Source organism: Puma concolor, chromosome F2, assembly GCF_028749965.1.
Source record: "Puma concolor isolate L17-30 chromosome F2, mPumCon1.1.hap2, whole genome shotgun sequence".
NCBI classification, from domain to species: domain Eukaryota; kingdom Metazoa; phylum Chordata; class Mammalia; order Carnivora; family Felidae; genus Puma; species Puma concolor.
In genome coordinates this window covers 26,038,883-26,058,648 of record NC_141684.1, presented here as the reverse complement: position 1 = coordinate 26,058,648, position 19,766 = coordinate 26,038,883, and the positions used below count along the sequence as shown (strand labels likewise).

The following is a 19,766-nucleotide window of genomic DNA, read 5'->3' as shown; positions in this document are numbered from 1 at the left end:
GCTAATGAGTAAACCCTAGTCCTGAAGTTTGTGCCCTTAGCAGTAAAAAAGGTAGGCCTGAACCCAGGGCTTGCAATTTGGTTCTCTTTTCCCTTTGTTTATACATTTGCATTCTAGCATTTAAGTTCCTTAATACAGTCGAAACCGAACTTTCTGACATTATACTTCCAATTCTGCCATATTGTGTTACAGAATGCTAGACGTGCCTCTTACAGAAAATAGATCATTTTAGTTGCGCGAAGTGTATTTTTAAAAAAGGGATTTTTAAAAAGCTACTATTCTCTTAAAATAACCAGTTGCTTGAGGAAAACTGTTCTTCCAAATGCCTCTACCCTTTATCAGCTCAGCAATATAGCACATGCTATTCTCTCTTCCTAGAATGTGATATTGCCAGTCTTTTCCTACAAGAATCCTACCCATTCTTCAAATGGATTTGCATCTTCCTTGTTTTCCTATAACTTAAAGCCATGCTCTCTTAGCTCATATGACTTGAATGATATTCAGTTGTGTGCTTTCTCATATCACCATACTGGAATTTATTCTATTTCTTGAAGGCAGACACCATTTTTTTTTTCACCATCAAGTCAAAAATGCTTAAGAAAAGCTTGCTGACTTGAATTTGAGCAAACCTCCATTGCAACCTTCCTCTCGTATTATGTTTTAAGACCAAAGCAATTAAGGCTTGCAGTGTTGTCCATATGGAAATGTGTTTCTGGCATGTTTAAAAAGATTCCTTAAAAGACATATTACATAGATCTGAAAGAGTAATGGAAGCATAAACGTTCCATTATTTCTTGGAGCCCAAATTGCTCAGAACAATGTTACCATATTAAAACTAGCCCCTTAAAATAATCTATTTTAACTTGTATAAATATATAGAAAAACAGTGGGGCTAGGTTTCTGAAAGTTACTCCAATTGTGTTATCCAAGCTAATAAGACATTTAGAAAAATGTGATTTATGAAAATATTCAACATGGATAGGCAATCTAAAGAGAAAATAGGGGCACCTGGGTGGCTTAGCTGGTTAAGCATCCGACCCCTGATTTCTGCTCAGCTCATGATCTCAGAGTTCATAAGTTTGAGCCCCAAGTTGGTCTCCATGCTGACAGTGCAGATCCTAATTGGAATTCTCTCTCCCTCTCTGTCTGCCACTCCCCCACTTATGCTCACTCTCTCTCTCTCTAAAAAAAATAAACTTAAAAATAAATAAATAAATAAATAAATAAATAAATAAATAAATAAATAACAAGGCTTAGTACTCACACTATGCATACTTTCTGAGGAACTTAGCACTTTATCTATACTTGATCAACTTTTTTCTCATGGACTCCTTACTGCTAGAGAGGAAAATACAAGCTGCTATTGCAATGTTATGATAAAAATATAAACAAGAAATGGTGATTCAAGGAATAGTTAGAGGCTGCAAATAATTTAAATTGTGGTACTCTTTCACTGAAATAGAGTTTAAAATACACATATTTTGAAATACATTAAAATATTGCAACTAGAAAATAATTTTTGATGAATAAAATTATTTATGAATAAGGCAAGTATTTTGGCTTGTGTAATGTGGGAATATTTTATGTATACTACTTTCCAAATCTATAAAAAGGAGGTTATTTTATGTATTTTATGCCACATATTATTAAATGACAAGTTTATCAAATATCAAATTATAAAGAAGAATATTAAGAATGTTTTCTAGTGATGTATCTTCTAGTGATATATAAATGATAAAAATAACATAACATACTTCAATGTCAGATCTGTCATATTTTTCTATGCTGCATTTGGATAGTTACTCAGATTTAGTATTCTATAACTTCCATATAAAAACAATGTTTTATTGAGTGTATGGATTTTTATTAAAGAAATTTCCATTGTTATCATGGAAATGCTATGTGACCTAGACAAAGTGGAACAAGTGATGTGACCTTAATTATGTAACAGGAGATGGATCATAGTAATGTAGTAAAATGGGAATAAGAGGAAAAAATAAGAAATATGACACAAGAAGAAATATCTGAATAATGAGCTTTTTTGTTTAAACAATATGGGTAACCTAAAGGAGAGGTAAGTAATTTGGGGTAGGAGAAAGAAGGAAAAGATCTACCAAATCACTGATAAATCAAATGTAGAAATAGAAGAAAGGACTTATATATGCTGTAGACTAGATTAGCATTTTCTTTATAAAAGGTTTTTTGTAGAATTATTAACTATTCCTAATTGTATTACTTCATATTCAATCCATAAAGTTCCTTGAGAGTTTCAGTTCAAAATTGTGAAGTAGGAAGATCCTTAACTCACCTCCTCCCAAGGACACACTGGGTCAACAGCTACCTATGCAACAATTTCCTCTTTAACAAAACAACAAACCTGGGGGATCCTGGGAAGATGGCGGCGTAGGAGGACGCTGGGCTAACCCTGCGTCCTGCTGATCACTTAGATTCCACCTACCCTGCCTAAATAACCCAGAAAACTGCCAGAAGACTAGCAGAATGGAGTCTCCGGAGCCAAGCACAGAAGAGAGGCCCACGGAAGAGGGTAGGAAGGGCGGAGAGGCAGTGCACACTCCAAGGACTGGCGGGAGGGAGCCAGGGCGGAGGGGCGGCCCACCAGCAAAGCAGAGCTCCCAAGTCTGGCTGGCAAAAGCGGAGAGGCTGGATGGAGTATGTTCTGACAGCAAGAGGGACTTGACATCTGGAAGGTTATAAGCTAACAGCTCTGCTCAGAGAACGGGAGAGCTGGAGAACAACTGGAGGGAGAGTTGTTGAGCCCCAGACTACAGAGCTCAGCTTGGCAGGGAACAAAGGCGCTCACCAGCGCCATCTCCCTCGCCCATCCCCCAGCCAAAATCCCAAAGGGAACCAGTTCCTGCCAGGGAACTTGCTTGCACCTAGCAAACATCCAACGCTGTGCTTCTGCTGATGGATCCCTACAGCGGGTCTGACTCCCTCCCAGTCACGCAGGGCCTCTCCCGAAGCAGATCTCCAAAGGAAAAGTGAGCTGAGCCTGCCCCTCCCGCCCCTGTGCATCCTGCCAATCCACCCCAGCTAATACGCCAGATCCCCAGCACCACAAGCCTGGCAGTGTGCAAGTAGCCCAGATGGGCCACGCCACCCCACAGTGAACCCTTCCCCTAAGAGAGGGGAAGAGAGGGCACACACCAGTCTGACTGTGGCCCCAGCTGTGGGCTGGGGGCAGACATCAGTTCTGACTGCGGCCCCGCCCACCAACACAAGTTATTCAAGACAGCACAGGAAGTGCTCCCAGTCCTGCACCACTCAAGGGACTATCCAAAATGACAAAACAGAAGAACTCCCCTCAGAAAAATGTCCAGGAAATAATAACAGCTGACGAAACTGATCAAAAATGATTTAAACAATATAACAGAAAGTGAATTTAGAATAATAGTCATAAAATTAATCGCTGGGCTTGAAAACAGTATAAAGGACAGCAGAGAATCTATTGCTACAGAGATCAAAGGACTAAGGAACAGCCAGGAGGAGCTAAAAATGCTCTCAATGAGTTGCAAAATAAAATGGAGACAACTACGGCTCGGATTGAAGAGGCAGAGGAGAGAATAGGTGAACTAGAAGATAAAGTTATGGAAAAAGAAGAAGCTGAGAAAAAGAGAGTTAAAAAAATCTAGGAGTATAAGGGGAAAATTAGAGAACTAAGTGATGCACTAAAGAGAAATAATATACACATAATCGGTATTCCAGAGGAGGAAGAGAGAGGGAAAGGTGCTGAAGGGGTACTTGAAGAAATTATAGCTGAGAACTTCCCGGATCTGGGGAAGGAAAAAGGCATTGAAATCCAAGAGGCACAGAGAACTCCCTTCAGATGTAACTTGAACCAATCTTCTGCACGACATATCATAGTGAAACTGGCAAAACACAAGGATAAAGAGAAAATTCTGAAAGCAGCTAGAGATAAACATGCTCTAACATATAATGGAAGACCTATAAGACTCGTGACCGATCTCTCTACTGAAACTTAGCAGGCCAGAAAGGAATGGCCGGAGATCTTCAATGTGATGAACAGAAAATATATGCAGCCGAGAATCCTTTATCCAGCAAGTCTGTCATTTAGAATAGAAGGAGAGATAAAGGTTTTCCCAAACAAACAGAAGCTGAAGGAATTCGTCACCACTAAACCAGCCCTCCAAGAGATCCTAAGGGGGATCCTGTGAGACAAAGTACCAGAGACATTGCTATAAGAATGAAACCTACGGACATCACAATGACTCTAAACCCATATCTTTCTATAATAACACTGAATGTAAATGGACTAAATGCTCCAACCAAAAGACATAGGGTATCAGAATGGATAAAAAAACAGGACCCATCTATTTGCTGTCTACAAGAGACTCATTTCAGACCTGAGGACACCTAAAGATTGAGAGTGAGGGGATGGAGAACTATTTATCATGCTACTGGAAGTCAAAAGAAAGCTGGAGTACCCATACTTATATCAGACAAACTAGACTTTAAATTAAAGGCTGTAACAAGAGATGAAGAAGGACATTATATAATAACCACAGGGTCTATCCGTCAGGAAGAGCTAACAATTATAAATGTCTATGCGCCGAATACGGGAGCCCCCAAATATATAAAACAATTACTCACAAACATAAGCAACCTTATCGACAAGAATGTGGTAATTGCAGGGAACTTTAACACTCCACTTACAGCAATGGATTGATCATCTAGACGGTCAATAAAGACACAAGGGCGCTGAATGATACATTGGATCAGATGGACTTGACAGATATATTTAGAACTCTGCATCCCAAAGCAACAGAATATACTTTCTTCTCGAGTGCACATGGAACATTCTCCAAGATAGAGCACATACTGGGTCACAAAACAGCCCTTCATAAGTATACAAGAATTAAAATCATACCAGGCATACTTTCAGACCACAATGCTATGAAGCTTGAAATCAACCACAGGAAAAAGTCTGGAAAACCTCCAAAAGCATGGAGGTTAAAGAACACCCTACTAAAGAATGAGTGGGTCAACCAGGCAATTAGAGAAGTAATTAAAAAATATATGGAAACAAATGAAAATGAAAATACAACAATCCAAATGCTTTGGGATGCAGCGAAGGCAGTCATGAGAGGAAAATACATTGCCATCCAGGCATATCTCAAGAAACAAGAAAAATCCCAAATACAAAATCTAACAGCACACCTAAAGGAAATAGAAGCAGAACAGCAAAGGCAGCCTAAACCCAGCAGAAGAAGAGAAATAATAAAGGTCAGAGCAGAAATTAACAATATAGAATCTAAGAAAACTGTAGAGCAGATCAATGAAACCAAGAGTTGGTTATTTGAAAAAATAAACAAAATTGACAAACCTCTAGCCAGGCTTCTCAAATAGAAAAGGGAGATGACCCAAATAGATAAAATCATGAATGAAAATGGAATTATTACAACCAATCCCTCAGAGATACAAGCAATTATCAGGGAATACTGGGAAAAATTTATGCCATCAAACTGGACAACCTGGAAGAAATGGACAAATTCCTAAATACCCACACGCCTCCAAAACTCAATCAGGAGGAAATACAAAGCTTGAACAGACCCATCACCAGCAAAGAAATTCAATCAATCATCAAAAATCTCCCAACAAGGGGCGCCTGGGTGGCGCAGTCGGTTAGGCGTCCGACTTCAGCCAGGTCACGATCTCGCGGTCCGTGAGTTCGAGCCCCGCGTCAGGCTCTGGGCTGATGGCTCAGAGACTGGAGCCTGTTTCCGACTCTGTGTCTCCCTCTCTCTCTGCCCCTCCCCCGTTCATGCTCTGTCTCTCTCTGTCCCAAAAATAAATAAACGTTACAAAAAAAAAAATTAACAAAAAAAAAAAAAAAAAAAATCTCCCAACAAATAAGAGTCCAGGACCAGATGGCCTCCCAGGGGAGTTCTACCAGACGTTTAAAGCAGAGATAATACCTATCCTTCTCAAGCTATTCCAAAAAATAGAAAGGGAAGGAAAACTTCCAGACTCATTCTATGAAGCCAATATTACTTTGATTCCTAAACCAGCCAGAGACCCAGTAAAAAAAGAGAACTACAGGCCAATATCCCTGATGAATATGGATGCAAAAATTCTCAATAAGATACTAGCAAATCGAATTCAACAGCATATAAAAAGAATTATTCACCATGATAAACTGGGATTCATTCCTAGGATGCAGGCTAGTTCAAAATTCACAAATCAATCACTGTGATACATCACATTAATAAAAGAAAAGATAAGAACCATATGATCCTGTCAATCGATGCAGAAAAGGCCTTTGACAAAATTCAGCCACGTTTCTTAATAAAAACCCTCGAGAAAGTCGGGACAGAAGGAACATACTTAAAGATCATAAAAGCCATTTATGAAAAGCCCACAGCTAACATCATCCTCAACGGGGAAAAACTGAGAGCTTTTTCCCTGACATCAGGAACGACAGGGATGTCCACTCTCACCGCTGTTGTTTAACATAGTGTTGGAAGTTGTAGCATCAGCAATCAGACAACAAAAGGAAATCAAAGGCATCAAAAATGAAGTTAAGCTTTCACTTTTTGCAGATGACATGATATTATACATGGAAAATCCAATAGACTCCACCAAAAGTCTACTAGAACTGATACATGAATTTAGCAAAGTTGCAGATACAAAATCAATGTTCAGAAATCAGTTGCATTCTTATATACTAATAATGAAGCAACAAAGACAAAGAAAGATACTGATCCCATTCACAATTGCACCAAGAAGCATCAAATACCTAGCAATAAACCTAACCAAAGATGTAAAAGATCTGTATGCTGAAAACTATAGAAAGCTTATGAAGGAAATTGAAGAAGATATAAAGAAATGGAAAGACATTCCCTGCTCATGGATTGGAAGAATAAATATTGTCAAAATGTCAATACTACCCAAAGCTATCTACACATTCAATGCAATCCCAATCAAAATTGCACCAGCATTCTTCTCGAAACTAGAACAAGCAATCCTAAAATTTATATGGAACCACAAAAGGCCCCAAATAGCCAAAGTAATTTTGAAGAAGAAGACCAGAGCAGGAGGCATCACAATCCCAGACTTTAGCCTCTACTACAAAGCTGTCATCATCAAGACAACATGGTATTGCCACAAAAACAGACACATAGACCAATGGAATAGAATAGAAACCCCAGAACTAGACCCACAAACGTATGGCCAGCTAATCTTTGACAAAGCAGAAAAGAACATCCAATGGAAAAAAGGCAGTCTCTTTAACAAATGGTGCTGGGAGAACTGGACAGCAACATGCAGAAGATTGAAACTAGACCACTTTCTCACACCATTCACAAAAATAAACTCAAAATGGATAAAGGACCTGAATGTGAGACAGGAAACCAGCCAAACCCTAGAGGAGAATGAAGGAAAAGACCTCTCTGACCTCAGTCACAGCAATTTCTTACTTAACGCATCCCCAAAGGCAAGGGAATTAAAAGCAAAAATGAACTACTGGGACCTTATGAAGAGAAAAAGCTTCTGCACAGCAAAGGAAACAACCAACAAAACTAAAAGGCAACCAATGGAATGGGAAAAGATATTTGCAAATGACATATCGGACAAAGGGCTAGTATCCAAAATCTATCAAGAGCTCACCAAACTCCACACCTGAAAAACAGATAACCCAGTGAAGAAATGGGCAGAAAACATGAATAGACACTTCTCTAAAGAAGACATCCGGATGGCCAACAGGCACATGAAAAGATGCTCAATGTCCCTCCTCATCAGGGAAATACAAATCAAAACCACACTCAGATATCACCTCACACCAGTCAGAGTAGCCAAAATGAACAAATCGGGAGACTATAGATGCTGGCGAGGATGTGGAGAAACGGGAACCCTCTTGCACTGTTGGTGGGAATGCAAACTGATGCAGCCGCTCTGGAAAACAGTGTGGAGGTTCCTCAAAACATTAAAAATAGACGTACCCTATGACCCAGGAATAGGACTGCTAGGAATTTACCCAAGGGATACAGGAGTACTGATGCATAGGGGCACTTGTACCCCAATGTTTATAGGAGCACTCTCAACAAAGCCAAATTATGGCAAGAGCCTAAATGTCCATCAACTGATGAATGGATAAAGAAATTGTGGTTTATATATACAATGGAGTACTACGTGGCAATGAGAAAGAATGAAATATGGCCCTTTGTAGCAACGTGGATGGAACTGGAGAGTGTGATGCTAAGTGAAATAAGCCATACAGAGAAAGACAGATACCATATGGTTTCACTCTTATGTGGATCCTGAGAAACTTAACAGAAACCCATGGGGGAGGGGAAGGAAAAAAAAAAGAGGTTAGAGTGGAAGAGAGCCAAAGCATAAGAGACTCTTAAAAACTGAGAACAAACTGAGGGTTGATAGGGGGTGGGAGGGAGGGGAGGGTGGATGTTGGGTATTGAGGAAGGCACCTTTTGGGATGAGCACTGGGTGTTGTATGGAAACCAATTTGACAATAAACTTCATATATTGAAAAAAACACACAAAAAAAACAAAATAAAAAACAAACAAAAAAAAACAAAAAAGAAAAATGTATATAGGCCAAAGAATTTTACATGCTTTTAAACTGTCCATCTGAAAAATTACTTAAAGCTACTTATATACATCATCAAATCACTTTTTTTGGTGTTCAACGCAATAAAAATAACACTCATAATTATTAAAAGTGAAAAAAAAAGAAAACAACAAACCTAAAGGCTGGCTAAGTGACCACTACACATCTTGCAAACTGAAGAAATCCACATCAATGAGGGTAGGAGAAGCTGGGATAAAATGTATCCTACCCTTGGTGCAGTGACCCAAAACCAGGAAGAAACTCAATACCCAGAGCTTCTCTCTGAGGATCCAAGAATTTGAACCTCACATCAGATATCCCAATTTTTAAGATATGGACTTCAGAGATGAGCCCTTCCAAAATGTCTAACTTTGAGAACCAATGGGGCCCACATCCTGAGACCTACAAGATGACAGCAATCTGAGAGGGAGGTTAAAGATCTCAAGTGCTCAGATTCACCTGCCCCAAGTCCCAGTTCAGAGGCAGCCACTGGTGACCAGTGTAAAAGTGAAAAAGGCTCACCTGCTTTATTAAAGTGTTGGCCTGAGGGGCAGGCATCTAATTTAACACACATATCTAAAAGTTTGTTGGAATACTCTCCTAGATGGAGACTGGCGGGTGCCATCTTCACACTCTCCTTTTGCTGTGCTCCAGAACACTAATATTTCCCAGAAGGGAGCTCTCACAAGCATATGGCACCCTGACCTTTGTGGTTATAATTAGGGGACACTTCTTATTTGCCTGGCTTTGAAGTCTAAGGGAGCTTACCCTTAGCCCCATCTGTTCCCATGAGACTGTAGCAATTGGTGCCATGCAGAAATAAATTTATACCCCTGTATGACACCCCTATATTGTGCACATCTCTACATTGCCTGGCTCTGGTGGCCAGTGGGACTTAACACTTGTGGGTCCCACAGGACTATAAGCAAGGAAGAAAGGGTTTATAACAGCTACCACCCCCAAGGCAAAGCAAGAGAGAATAGAACTAGGTCTTTCTGTTAAAGAGGCCCTGAGTTGTATGTTTGGGGTCTGGGTTTTAGGGGCTACTACCCAAGGTACACTCCTTGATTGTCTGGCTCTAGCGGCTGGGGGTTTCATTACTGGGTCCACAGGACTGTGGCAATCATAAAGATGTTTCTTGGCAGGCTACCACCCCTAGTATGCTGCACAAATGGTGGACTGAACCACACCCTCTAGTCTTTCTGTAAAGGAGGACTCTCTACTTTTTCTTGAGCTATGGCTTGAGGGGAGGACTTCAGTTGTGGCCCACATCTATTGGCCTATGGAACTGCTCTCAGAGAACACAGGATGTGGACACTAATAAATCCAGTATAGGGAAAACATACCTCAACATTATATAAGCCATATATGACAAGCCAGAAGCTACAGTGAAAAGTTGAAAGTGTTTCCACTAAGATCAGGAATAAGACAAGGATGCCCACTCTTGCACATTTATTCAACATAGTATTGGAAGCCCTAGCCAGAGCAATTAGGCAAAAAAAAAAAAAAAAAAAAAAAAAAAAAAAAAGGCACTGAATTAGGAAGAAGTAAATCTGTCACTATTTGCAGATGACATGAAATCTTATATAGAGAAACTCAAACACTCTATTAACCAACTGTTAGACTAACAAACATACTCAGTAAATTTTCAGGATACACTATCAGAATGAAAAAAATAACAATAACAATAAGCAATTTCATTTACAATGGCATCAAAAAAAATAGCAAGAAACAAATTTAATCAAGGATGTGAAAGACCTGTATGTTGAAAACTATAAGACATGGATGAAAGAAAATAATGACTCCAGAACTACCCCCATTATTCTTCTGCTTTATGTAATTTGATGATCCAGAGCTATTACCTGTCTGAAGTGTGTCTATTCAACTTTCATGCTATTCCAAATTTTTTTCTAGGTCTGTCACGCCAAGAAATCACTCGTATCTATAATCTTATTGCTGCCAAATTTAACAGTCTTCTGCCTCTCACTCTCAGTTTTTCAACCGCATTGACCACTCCTCAACCTCTTTTCAAGAACTTCCTTCTCTTGTTTCCCTCCTATTCCTCTCACCACTCATGAGCATGATTTGATGGCTCCTTGTGTTCCATCATATCTTCAAATAGCATTGATCTTTGGGACTATGTCATAGATGGTCTAATCTTTTTATAGAGTCTAAGTGATGCAATCTACTCATGTTGCTTTAATATTATTTATAGTACCTACATGCTGATGGTTCCCAGCTATCTCTGAATTTCAATTACATTCAACTACAAATGTAATATATCCATGTGGAAATCTCTTAAGTCATGTAAATTTTAAAATCTCAAAACTGAACTCTTCATTTTTCCTCCTCAAACCTCTGGACTTCTACACTTAATTAAATATTATCATTTAGTCCATTCTCATGATATTCAATCCCATCAAATTAGGAATCACCTTTTATTTTTTCTTGCTTTCCACATCAAATTATCATTGGATACTGAATATTATATCTTTAAAGGCTATCTTGAATCTGTCTAGTTCAGTATATCGCCATAATCCAAGTCTCCACCATCTTACACCCAAACTACTTTAGTCATCTTCCAGTCAAAATTTCTGTTTTCTTCAATCCATCTATCTAAAATATAAGGGATGATATACTGAAAATATAAATAAGATCAGGTCTCTCTTACACTTCTTTGTAGCTTCTTACTATATATAGGTGACTTAAAGTAGCCCAGGAGTGACCATGTTGAACCAGAGAGACCTTGGTCAGCCTAATGGGAATAGGTATTAATAGATTTCAGTAGATATTTCCATGAAGGTACATTATATCAGTCATTGGATCTACTAAGGAAGTGCAAAAATCTTTGTGAGTGTACATGTGTGTAATCTCCTGATTTTTAAATGCCGCTCTGGAAAACAGTGTGGAGGTTCCACAAAAAATTGAAAATAGTTCTACCCTATGACCCAGCAATAGCACTGCTAGGAATTTACCCAAGGGATAGAGCAGTGCTGATGCATAGGGGCACTTGTACCCCAATGTTTACAGTAGTACTTTCAACAATAGCAAAATTATGGAAAGAGCCTAAATGCCCATCAACTGATGAATGGATAAAGAAATTGTGGTTTATATACACAATGGAATACTACATGGCAATGAGAAAGAATGAGATATGGCCTTTTGTAGCAACGTGGAGGAACTGGAGAGTGTTATGCTAAGTGAAATAAGTCATACAGAGAAAGACAGATACCATATGGTTTCACTCTCATGTGGATCCTGAAAAACTTAACAGAAGACCATGGGGGAGGGGAAGGAAAAAAAAAAAAAGTTAGAGAGGGAGGGAGCCAAAACATAAGAAACTCTTAAAAACGGAGAACAAACTGAGGGTTGATGGGGGTGGGAGGGAGGAGATGGTGGGTGATGAGTATTGAGGAGGGCACCTTTTGGGATGAGCACTGGGTGTTGTATGGAAACCAATTTGACAATAAATTTCATATTAAAAATAAATAAATAAAATGTACTCTAGAGGTTACCACACACAAAAATAAATAAATGTTTGTTCCCATTTTTTTAAAAACATTGTGAGCTTAAAACAAAACGTATCTTAAGTCCAGATTAGGCTGAATGGCTGCCAATTTGCTTTCTCTGTGGGAGAGATCTGGTTTTTCCTTATCTCCTCAGCTTCATTCTATGCTTTTCTCCCATTTACATTCGATAATTTAGACTCACTCATCTTTATTTTCCTGGAATAGCTTGTCCTCAATGTGAGTCTTCCTTACTTATAGTCTAGATGCATAAAATTCTGGTATCAATGAGAGTAGAACCTTCTTAAAATGGGTGCATTCCCACCCTGACACTTTTACTCTCTCTTACAGATGCTTTGTTTTTGTTTTGTTCTGTTTTTTATGATTTCACAACATTTTTTCCTAAATTTGTGATGACAACTGCATGTGCCATTTAATTGCTTATTGTCTTTTCTGTCATTAAATTCTAGGAATTATGGAGGGCATCTACTATGTCTGCTTTTGTGTGTTTTATTTGTTCCTAGTACAAGACCAGACCTATAATAAGCAAATAATATACATAGATAATGAATATATAAATGTTCACTGGACTTCTTTTTCTCTATGTATCACATTCTAATCATCCTGCAAGACCAAACTCAATGTTAACTTCTTATGACCCTTATCTCCTAGCCTCCAAAAATGTCATACCTCCTCTGTGTGTCCTTAACACTTTACACATTCTTTTTTTAAATTTAAATCCAAGTTAGTTAACATATAGTAGAATAATGATTCCAGAAATATAATTTAGTGATTCATCAGTAACATAGAACACCCAGTGCTCATCCCAACAAGTGACCTCTTTAATGCCCGTACCCATTTAGCCCATCCCACCACCCAACACCCGCCAGCCACCCTCAGTTTGTTGTCTGTATTTAAGAGTCTCTCATGTTTTGTTTCCCTCTCTGTTTTTTTTTTTTATCTTACTTTTGCTTCATTTCCCCTATCTTCATCTACCATGTTTCTTAAATTCCACGTGAGTGAAATCATATATTTGTATTTCTCTATTTCATTTAGTGTAATACCCTCTAGTTCCAGCCACCACACATTCCTAAATTATAATGATTATACTATATTTTAGTCTGACTATGGTCCTCTTGATGCCTAACATCTATCATGGTGCTTAGAATATGATTACAAAGTAATCTTATAATTGTAATCCTCTACACTTGAAGGTAATTTAAATCACTATATTAGTCTATTTCCAATAAAACCAGAAATTTTTGCAAAATGTGGGACCAAGTATATTCATACTAATAATTATTCTGCAAATCATATCATACTATAATAGCCACTAGCATTAATTGAATATTATTTTAAAAACTTTTAATGTTTAGTTATTTTTGAGAGAGAGACACACACACAGAGTGTGAGCGGCGTGGGGCAGAGAGAGAGACACACACACAATCCAAAGCAGGCTCCAGGCTCTGAGCTGTCAGCACAGAGCCCTACGTGGGTCTCGAACTCAACAAACTGTGAGATCATGACCTGAGCCAAAGTCGGCCACTTAACTGACTGAGCCACCCAGTTGCCCCTGAATACTTATTTTTCTAAATGTTTATTTATTTATTTTGAGAGAGAGAGAAAGAGCACGCAGTTGAGGGGCAGAGAGAGGAGGAGAAAGAATCCCAAGCAGGCTCCACACTCAGTGTAGAGTACTACAAGGGTCTCCAACTCATGACTGTGAGATCATGACCTAAGCCTAAAACAAGAGTCAGACACAACTCAGCTACCCAAGTGCCCCGATTGAATACTTATTTTGTCTCAAGCTATATAATTACTACATGCATAAATCCTCTCATGTAATTTCCTCAGCCAATGAAATAAGTACTATTCTCATTTTTAGATCTTTAGAAATAAGCTCTTAGAGAACACAAGTAGTTTATGGCAAGAATGGAATTCAAATGAAGTTAGTTTGACTTCAAAGCCTAATGTAATATATGGACTAAATGGTCAGACTCTGGAATCAGGAAATAATAGGTTCAAATTTCAGTTCCATCAAATTATCTGCTGTGTAAACAGGGCTTTAGTTTTCTCATTTGTAAAGTGGGGATAAAATAATAAATACCATATAAGATTTTATAATAAATAAAGAAGACATGTAAAAACAGAAAGTTGCTTATCATTTTGTAGTCTATAAAATATCACTTTTAATTATTGAGGCTGAGAAACTCAGTTGATTTTTAATAAAATCAATTTATTAAGATTAGAGTTTGACTAGATCTCAGATCTTTTAAATTTCTCTCATGTTTTTCTTCAAACATTATCATTTATATTAATTATGGGGCTGAGTAAATTAAGTTCTGTATTTCTTTTAGAATATTACAATTGTATTAATGTGAAATCATATATTATCTTTTCTTCTACATGTATAGCAAAATGTAATTTTAAGTCATCTTGAAAGATCCACAGGGACAAAATTTCCATAAATCTCTATTCTAAGAATGATCTCCCCCACAACCCCCTGCAGGGATATTCTTTAGAGTATCATTTGTCCTTTATACAAATAATATACAGAAGTAAAAATTGTAAGTGTGTGGTAGTTATAATTATGGTCATTACCAATATTTTTTTACTAAATATAATTTATTGTCAAATCAGCTAACATACAGTATATACAGTGTAGTCTTGTATATACTGAGTATACTGTATATACCGTATGTTAGCTGATTTGACAATAAATTATTTTGGGGAGTAGATTCCCATGTTTTATCACTTACATACAACACCCAGGGCTCAACCCAACAAGTGCCCTCCTCAATGCCCATTACCCATTCTCTTCACCCCCCAAGCTCCCTCAACTCTACGTTTGTTCTAAGTTTCTTACGGTTTGCCTCCCTCTATGTTTGAAACTATTTTTTTCTCCTTCCTTTCCCCCATATGTCTCATGGATATTTTGTAAAAATAAGTATTTGTGAATGTTAGTTAAATTATCATTTAATGTTTTACAGGATTTTTGGTATCTTTTATTTATAAAATGCTACAATCAGAGGACTACTAAAATTTCAAGATTTTTTAAAAATATTATTTGATAGTTATGCAAATTAATGTCTACCACAGTATACTACTTTCATTCTCTTGGTTGTTAGTAACTTAATTTTGAATTAGTAAAATAAATACTAATTTTAAGATGGAGATAAAACATATTCATTTATGGGTACTTCTGAAAAATACTTATGTTTATAGAATATTTGCAGGAAGATTTCATTGAAGTACCTCATTTTTGTTCAATGTTTATTTATTTTTGAGAAAGAAGTAGAAAGAGTGTGTTAGAGTGGGGAGGAAAACAGAGAGAGAAGAGGACAGAGGACCCAGAGTGGTCTCTGCACTGACAGCAGTGAGCCCACTGTGAGGCTTGAACTCACAAACCACGACAGCCTGGCAATACCTCATCTGAAACTCACCAGTATATGTGGTAAGTTCGATTTACATGTTACAGAACAGGAAACTCAGGCAGACAGAATTCAATGACTTACTCAAGATCAGACAGCCATTAAGCAGAATTTGAATTCTAACTCATGTCTTTCAAATCCAAAGCCCATGATTGTTCACTTACTACATGACAAGAAATTAACTGTTTAACTCCAGGAAAGTACCCTAATAAAGTTGGTATGTAATTAGACACTTTAAAGTAATGGAATATTAATAGTAACAAATAAGATCCAGCTACCATTGTTTTCAATCACCCAGTCTTCAGCTCCATAGTATTATTCTTTAATTTTAAATTAAACAAACTTCAACAAAATAATGAAATAAATAACATAAAATATTACCTAAAATCTGATCCAACTCTCTTCCCATTTTCTGGTTCTCCTGGATCTGGGCATAAATTGGAAGCTGTTTTGATACCTCCCTCATTTACTGTAACAACAGAAGAAAACAAAAGAATCAAAACACGTATGAATAGAAAATCAAGAAAAATGTTAATTGAAAAATTTACATAAAACATATTCTTGTATTTTAAATAATCACTGTAGTTTATAAATGTGGAATATAAATTTATAACCTAGTAATAAAGACAAAGCATTTTTTCTCTTAGTGAACCTATAAGTTTCATGTTCAACTTCAATGGCATACTATTCTAAATAGTAACACATTAATCGTTAACACTTTATTTTTAATTACTATCAAATTGTGAAGTCTTTGGGAATTCATTCCCAGGGTGTTAGTGCCAGAGTTTCCACTAATTATTGGCAGCAAAGAAGTCACTAACACTTATAATTGTGTCATTTGGGTACCTACTATTTTTAAGTTGCAATAGGAAAATAAGACCCTATGGGAAAAGTTGAAGATTATTAGCACTTCATATCTGATACATACCAAAGCAGTGTGTCCTGCCAATGTTAAAGTAAAACTATGGCTCTAATTACTAGGCATGTCCCTAAATTATGACATACTGCTGAAAACCAAATAATGGCTTTACCCTCTAGCCATTTACATGATTATGTTTCACTAGTCATCATACACATTCTCAGCACTTTATCTAGAACACTCAATTATTGAAAGATTTCTTAATATTTTCAATGAGTATGATCACAAGGGGTAACCAAATCCCCAAGACAGATATCTTAATGCAAACAAGTTTTAAACCTGATAGTTTTGAAATATGTGAGTGATATTGTTTCATAAATTCAATCTTGTAATGAACTAGAGAATAACTGCTACTTTGTTCTTTATCAACTTCTCTGCATTTTGAGGAGAGAATAGGACCTGAGTGGAGATTCCACAGAGACAAAAAAGCAAAATTTTACAACGGTTCTTGACCTACGCTGTGGATCCAAACCACTTGTGGACATTTCTTTAGGGATGAAGATGCTTATTTCTACCTTTAGATATTCTAACACAATTACTCTAGGGTAGGACCTTGGGCATCAGTTTTTTCCCTGGTTTGGTTTTCAGTAATCCTTAAGGTGATTCTAATGTAAAGTCAGTGTTGAGACCTACTGGTCTCCGGCATCATTTAGTTCAGATTGATCAATATGTTCAAACTGATTTATCAGATAACAAGATAACTATCAGATAATGTCCCAACAGTCATAGCTCTGGTAAAATTGTCATATTCCCAATTAGATAGAAATTTTCCATTTGTGTCTTTCATTCTGTAAAAATCACTTTCCTAAATATCCCCAGCCAATATCCTTATTGACAACTTTATTACATATTCACTGATCCCTGCAAAATATGTGATAATTTTAATTTTTTTGGTCTGCTTACTTGCTATTTCATTCCCTTTTACTTTTTTTTTTATCATTCCCTTATTTTTGATCACTCTCTTACTTTAGACGACTCTCTTACTTTCTAGTGGACAAATTCAAAGGCATTGGCCATGGTTCTCTATATTTTATATTTCACTCATGGCTTGAAAAAATTACCTCTTTGCTAACGAGTTCCAATACATGGTTTCATCATTTTTCCCCAAGCTCATTCTTCCTCCTTCAATGATCTCCTAAGTGACTCCACCGAAATATCCAGCATTACCTCTTGTGCATGCTCAGATCCAATCTAATCACTGATGCTTTTGTACACTCCATTATCATTCACCTCCAATCCACCTTGAGTACTAGAGGAGGACTAAACTTCCTCAAACAGTTTTTATTAATGTTCTAATCTCCTATGATTTGAGATTTCTACTATATCAGTTTTATTTCCCACTGGTCACCAAGATGCTTCCATAACTCAATCCAAAGGTTTCTAAATCATTCTGCAATTTTACTAGTTAGCCATGTTCACCCCATGCTTTATTTATATTTTCTCCAAGTCTCCATGTTTTCCCTTTATTCCTCCTTAGCTATCAAAATTCTGTCTAGTTTTTAGACTCAGCCCAAGTCCCACTTTTTGCAAAATACAATCCCTAATTTTTCCAGATTATTCTAGTCCTTCAAATTACATAACATCGGAAATTTTATGTTTAGTTTTAAAATTATTTATCGTGTTATAGATTAGTAGTTTCCCATTCCTTAGTCATACATACAAAGAGATTATATACTTGATAAAGATAAGGGGAAAACAATTATTTTAAATACACCCACAATGCCTAGATAGGTGTTAATAACCTCTGAGTAAATATGCCCTAGTAGTTTAATTAACAACAATATCTGGTGTATTGTTTTCAATGAATCAAGTATTTTCTATTGGAAGCACTCTCTTATCTTAAAATAGCTTTTGAAAAGGTTGGGGTTTATGTTATTTAAATGTGGCTTTTTGACATGGAATAGATATAAAGAAAGGAATGGCATGAACTGGGCTTACCTACTTTATTACAATCCAATGTATAACACAGATTACAAGTTAATTTAGAAGTGATCTATGAATACATTATTAGAAAATAAAAATTTTTTTAATTCATTTTTCCATTTCATCATTATTACCTCAAAATATAAGCCTGTGTTAATATAAATTTAAATAGTAGCTAATGCTTAACAGGGTACTGTGTCAGGAACTATTCTACATCATTTATCAACTCATTTAATATTCACAACAATCTAAAGGGTAGTTACTATTATTACACACTTCCTACAGGTGAGGAAACTATGGCAGGGAGAGGTTAAAAATATTTCCAAAGTCATATCTGTTAGTGAGTGCCTTAATCTAGGTTTAAACCTTGGCATATTCATTCAAAAACTTCTATTGTTAAACCTGAAGCCCTCTATCCTGTCCAGAAATCTCACTAAGGCAAAATGGCATCACTAATTAAATTCAATCCTCTTTACCAAATGTTTTATCTTAAGATGCAGTGCACATACATACTTTTTACCATTTCACTTAATTAATTCATGTATTTATTTTATTTATTTATTTATTTATTTATTTATTTAATTTATTTATTTATTCATTCAGTTTATTTGGAAGTATCCTTTAAACCACTGTTTTTGATTATCTGCAATAGGGGAAAGACTTTCCAATTTAAAATGTAAAGATAACGAGAGAGCTTCTGCATGATACATGTATTTAATACTCTTTAAAACATTTAAACTAAAAAATAAAGAACAAAGTGTATAACATCTTATTTCTCTGAAGTATAGATATTTCATAATTGCCCACAGCTAGTTATATCAAGACATTGAAATGTAGTAGTTTTTATTCAAAAGTTGCTTTTTCTACATAATGCTATTTAAGCAATTGGACAGATCTATCCTGTTTACTTCTTTAAATGTGAGCAGTAATTCACAGAATGGTAAGAACAGGAGTGCTCTTTAAGCGTTTAAGTATGGGGCACCCGGGTGGCTTAGTCGGTTGAGCGTCCATCTCTTGATTTCAGCTCAGGTCATGATCTCACGGTTCTTGGGACTGAGCCCCGTGTCAGGCTCTGCACTGAGAGCACTAAGCCTGCTTAGGATTCTCTCTCCCTCTCTCTGTGCCCCTTCCCTGCTCGCACTCTTTCTCTCACTCTCTCTCAAATATAAATAAATAAACATTTTTAAATAGTTTAATTACATGGACAGGGTGTTACCTCTTGAAAAGAGTATCGCTATAGGGAATATTCTTTTTTCTCTGATCTTTAAGGATATTTATTATACCTATTATTATTATTATTATTATTAATGCAACATGAGTTCTTTGTCACACACAAAAGTGGATAAAAGAGGAGAGGGCAAGTTTTACAGATTAAAAAAAAC

General features: G+C 36.7%; 1 protein-coding gene across 6 annotated transcripts in view; it reads right to left on the bottom strand.

Moving 5' to 3' along the window:
- Positions 1-19,766, bottom strand: part of CSMD3 (CUB and Sushi multiple domains 3) — a 1,257,965-nt gene that overhangs the window by 698,916 nt on the left and 539,283 nt on the right. For all 6 annotated transcript variants that reach the window (XM_086695899.1, XM_086695901.1, XM_086695900.1 and 3 more), the window contains one exon: positions 15,924-16,011. In XM_086695899.1, coding sequence (XP_086552025.1) covers positions 15,924-16,011 — 88 coding nt within the window. The remainder of the gene's footprint in view (positions 1-15,923; positions 16,012-19,766) is intronic.